The sequence below is a fragment of the Belonocnema kinseyi genome, chromosome 7, assembly GCF_010883055.1.
Source record: "Belonocnema kinseyi isolate 2016_QV_RU_SX_M_011 chromosome 7, B_treatae_v1, whole genome shotgun sequence".
In the NCBI taxonomy this organism is placed as follows: domain Eukaryota; kingdom Metazoa; phylum Arthropoda; class Insecta; order Hymenoptera; family Cynipidae; genus Belonocnema; species Belonocnema kinseyi.
Genome location: NC_046663.1, coordinates 3,300,897 through 3,305,340, shown reverse-complemented (window position 1 = coordinate 3,305,340; position 4,444 = coordinate 3,300,897). Strand labels below are relative to the sequence as shown.

Genomic DNA, 4,444 nt, shown 5'->3' with positions numbered 1-4,444 from the left:
TTGTCCGCGACTGCCTATTTATTTTTGTAACCATATTCAGCAGAAACCCTTGGTACAGGGACCCTCTATCCGCAACCCGAGAACGCGTTCGGTGGCTTTGTCGTAGGCCCTTCGGTTTGATTCTATATATTATATATATTTTTAAATGTTTAAAAAAAGATTGAATTTTTATCCAAAAAAGATCCCAGTGAACTTTTCAAGATCAAAATATGAATTTTTTAACAAAAAATAAGTTTCTACGAAAAAAGTTGAATTTTCAATAAAAAAATTCGAATTTTTTCAACTAAAAAGGATGAATTTTTAACAAAATACTTGAATTAAATATAAAACAGTTGTATTCTTATCCAAAAAATATGGAATTTGTACTAAAACAGATGAATCTTTAATAAAAATCCACAATTTTTTATTAAAGTTCAAAAAATAATAATTTTTAACCAAAATGTTGAAATGTCATTAAAAAAATTAAATTCCTACTAAAGCAGATGCATTTTTAAATCAGAAAGATAATTTTCAAAAAAATAGTTAAATTTCCTGTTAAAAAATATTTCAGTTGACTTTTCACGATAAAAATATGAATTTTTATACAAAAAATAAGTTTCTACTAAACAAATTGAATTTTCAATCCAAAATGACGATTTTTTTCGACTAAAATCGATGAATTTTTAACAAACTCGTTTAATTCTCTACCAAAAGTTGCAATTCCATCCAAAAAAGATTACTTGTGTCTTAAAACAGATGAATTTTTATTTTTAAAAAAGTCAGCAAAAGTTTTTTAAAAATAGCTGAATTTTCTTCCAAAAAAGATTCTAGATAACTTTTTAAAATCCAAAAATAAAATTTTGTAACAAAAAATAAGATTCTACGGAAAAAAATTGAATTTTCAATCGAAAAAGAAGAATTTTTACCATTTGTATCAAAAAATGATACAATATTTCTGCTAAAAAATGAACTTTTAAACCAAAAAGGAAAATTTTCAGAAAAAAAGTTTTCATCCAAAAAAGATTTCAATTGGCTGATCAGCAACAAAATTTGAATTTTAAATAAAATGTTAATGTTCCACAAAAAGAGTTGAATTTTCAACCCAAAAAGACGAGTTTTTAACAAAACAGTTGAATTTGCAACCAAAAAGGATGTCTTTTTAAGAAAATCGTTAAATTTTCAACCAAATAATAAAATTTAGGTGAAAGTTTTTGTGAATTTGAACAAATTACCCAAATAAGTGAAGGACCACCTCTCTCCCCCTTGAGCTGTTAAGTAATTTTTTTTGACGATCCCTAAGTAATATTTTCTGAAAGTTTCAGAATTTACAAAAAAAATTTTAGTGATGAATTTTATGAATTTTATTTTATGAATTTTTATTTTTTTATTTATTTTATTTTATTTTATAAATTTTATATTTTATTTTATTTTATACCCTAATAGAGAATTTCCTGCATAACGCACGGTGGGTTGTTTAAAATTGTACAAATGAATATTTAAACATTAAAAAGTCGAATTTTCGGCACAAAAACCACCAGAGCGACATCTAATTTTTGTATATCTGCTAAAAAAAGGGGGATTACTATCTCATCGACAAAAAAATCTGATTCAGGATTTTATAAAATCTAAATACAAAAAAGGATTTCACAAATTTGTAACGTTACACGTAGGAACCAAGTACCCAACGAAGAAAGGAGCAGCAAAGTTCCATCTCGACATACCTCCCGAAACTCCTGCTTTCTTATGCGAAAAAATTGGCATTGATATTGACATCAAGAAGATGGCTGACATGGCTGTGGACGACATGATTCAAAAGCAAAATGTTTTGTACATCTCCAGAGGACAGTTGAAAAAGCACACAAGCACCGTTGTCAATTTTAGTCTGAATATACGCTACATCAGTCAGCAAGTGAACATGCCACTTTTGCGATTGTTGCATCAAATTAGCAATATGTATCAAAATTTTAAGGAAACGCAATTGGAGTTGAAGGAGCAGCAACCGGAAATCAAGAGAAACAATACTCTTCTTGTTAATGATGCCACAAACAAAAATGGATCATTGTCAAGTAAGTCATATTTTTTTACGCAAATTTATGAAAAGTATTCTTTAGAAACTATTGATGGAAAGTTAATAGTTTCTATTTTTAGCAACGAAATTACTTTTTTAAGTAAGTAATGAATTGATAACTAGGTTTTTTTTTTTCATTAGCAGTAACTCTTTACGACTATTTCGAAAAGAATGACTCTAAAGACTAATTTTTTTTTATTACATACATCTTCCACAAAAAATTCAATTTTTTAACAAATTGTTGAATTTTCAAGCTAAACGGATGAATTCTCTACAAATTAGTTGAATTTGCTTTAAAAAAATGATACAGTTGTTATTTAAACAGATTAATTTTTAACGATACAGTTACAATTTTTTTGAAATTAACAATTTTCAATAAAACATACTAATTGTTAAAAAATACATGTATTTTCTAACAAATATTTAGATTTTCAGTTAAAACCAGCAATTTTAAATCAAAAAAGTAGAATTTTTAAATAAAATGAGGAGTCTTCAACCCTAAACATTATTTTTTAACAAATTTGTTCAAGTTTCAACCCAGTATTTATATTTTCAAGCCAAAGAGACGAATTCTCTACAAAACAGTTGCATATTCAAACTGCAAATAATAATCTTCAACCAAAAATATAATAGTTGATATTTAAACCAGAAAATATTTTTATTTTAATTGAAAAACAGGTCAATGCAATAAAAAAATACGAATTTTCAACTAAACACTTGAATTATCAACTAAAGTAGATTAATTTTTAACCATACATTGCATTTTTAATAAAAATAAATTTTATTTTCTACCAAAAAATTCGAATTGGAAACCAAACATATACTTTTTACCAAACAGTTCGATTTTTAAACAAGAAGCTTTATTTTCTGCCCAAAAAGATAAATACTTATGAAAATACATACACTTTAAAGAAAATATTTTGAACAATTGACGTGATGTTTGTCCAAATTTTAGTATATATATTTTTCGTTTCTAGAAATTTTGAATTAAATAGTTGAATTTTTAAGCTAATTTTCAGAAAAAAAACTAATTTTCTTCAAAACAGTTTAACTTTGTACCAAATAGTTGATGTTTATACCAAATTGTGAAATTTTTCAATTCAAAAAATAATTTTTCTATAAAAAAAATTGAACTTTCAACCCGGAAATATAAATTTTCAACAAAAAATTACCTTTTTAACCAAAAAATTGACTTCCTTCCAAAAAATATGAGTTTCAACATAATAAATCAATTTTTGACCAAATAGTTAAATTTTTTTCAAACCGTTTACGTTTCGGGCCAAGAATACGAATTTGTTTATAAAACAATTTAATTTTAAACTAATAATTTGCGATCTTTTTAACAAAACAAGTTATTTTTTAATCGAAACATATAATTTTCAACCAGAGAGTTGCATTAAAAAAAAATTTATTTTCTACCAAAAAATACGAATTGGAAACCAAACATATACTTTTTACCAAATATTTCAATTTTTAAACTAAAAAAATTGACCAAAAATGTTGTAGTGTAATTCTTATTAAGGAGAAATAAATTTTAGAAAAAAAAACTAATTTTCTTCAAAACAGTTTAATCGTTGCAGTTTATACCAGATTGTGAAATTTTTAATCCAAAAAACAATTTTTCTATTTAAAAAATTGAACTTTTAACACGGCAATATAAATTTTCAACAAAAAATTGCTTTTTTAACCAAAAATTGATTTTATTTAAAAAAAATTAGTTTCAATATAATAAATCATTTTTGGACCAAACAGTTAAATTTTCTTTTGCAAATTGTTTACTTTTCGGGCCAAGAATACAAATTAGTTTATAAAACCATTTTTTTTTAATTTTAATTTTTTTTTAATTTTTGAAATGTTTCTAAATTTAATTTCCTTCAATAATCTTAAAAAATTATGGAAATAATCGTTTTTAAACCTTTTTTTCACGAAAAATTCAATTTTATCAAGTTTATTTTGTTTATTGCGAACAAATTTATTTTCCATAACGGTTATTAATTCTTTTTACAATTTTTACCAATTTTATTTAAAAATAAAAGTATGATCGGGGTTTTGTAAATGAAAAATTGTGAATTGAGAAACCAAAAAAATATCCTCCTTGTCAAGAATTTGAAAGAATATAATTAGGGAAAATTTTTAAAACATAATTCAGTTAATTTAGAAAAGATTAAGAAAAATAAGAAGAATGGATAAAATTGATAAAAATTCAAGTAAATTGAGAAAATATAAAATATTCCAACTGACTTAAAATTGGAGTAAATTTAAAAGAATTTTTACTTAAAAAATTTAGAAGAATTGAAGTTAATTAAAAATAATTCAGCAGGTGTTAAAAAAATGAAAAAAATTCGAAAGAATTAAAATTTCTTGTAAAGAATTCAGGATAAATTAATAATAATTTTT

At 23.9% G+C, this 4,444-nt stretch overlaps 1 protein-coding gene across 1 annotated transcript in view; it reads left to right on the top strand.

Annotated features, from left to right (window-relative positions):
* Positions 1-4,444, top strand: part of LOC117175918 (transmembrane protein KIAA1109-like) — a 178,513-nt gene that overhangs the window by 157,503 nt on the left and 16,566 nt on the right. The window contains exon 25 of the mRNA XM_033365766.1: positions 1,650-2,045. Coding sequence (XP_033221657.1) covers positions 1,650-2,045 — 396 coding nt within the window. The remainder of the gene's footprint in view (positions 1-1,649; positions 2,046-4,444) is intronic.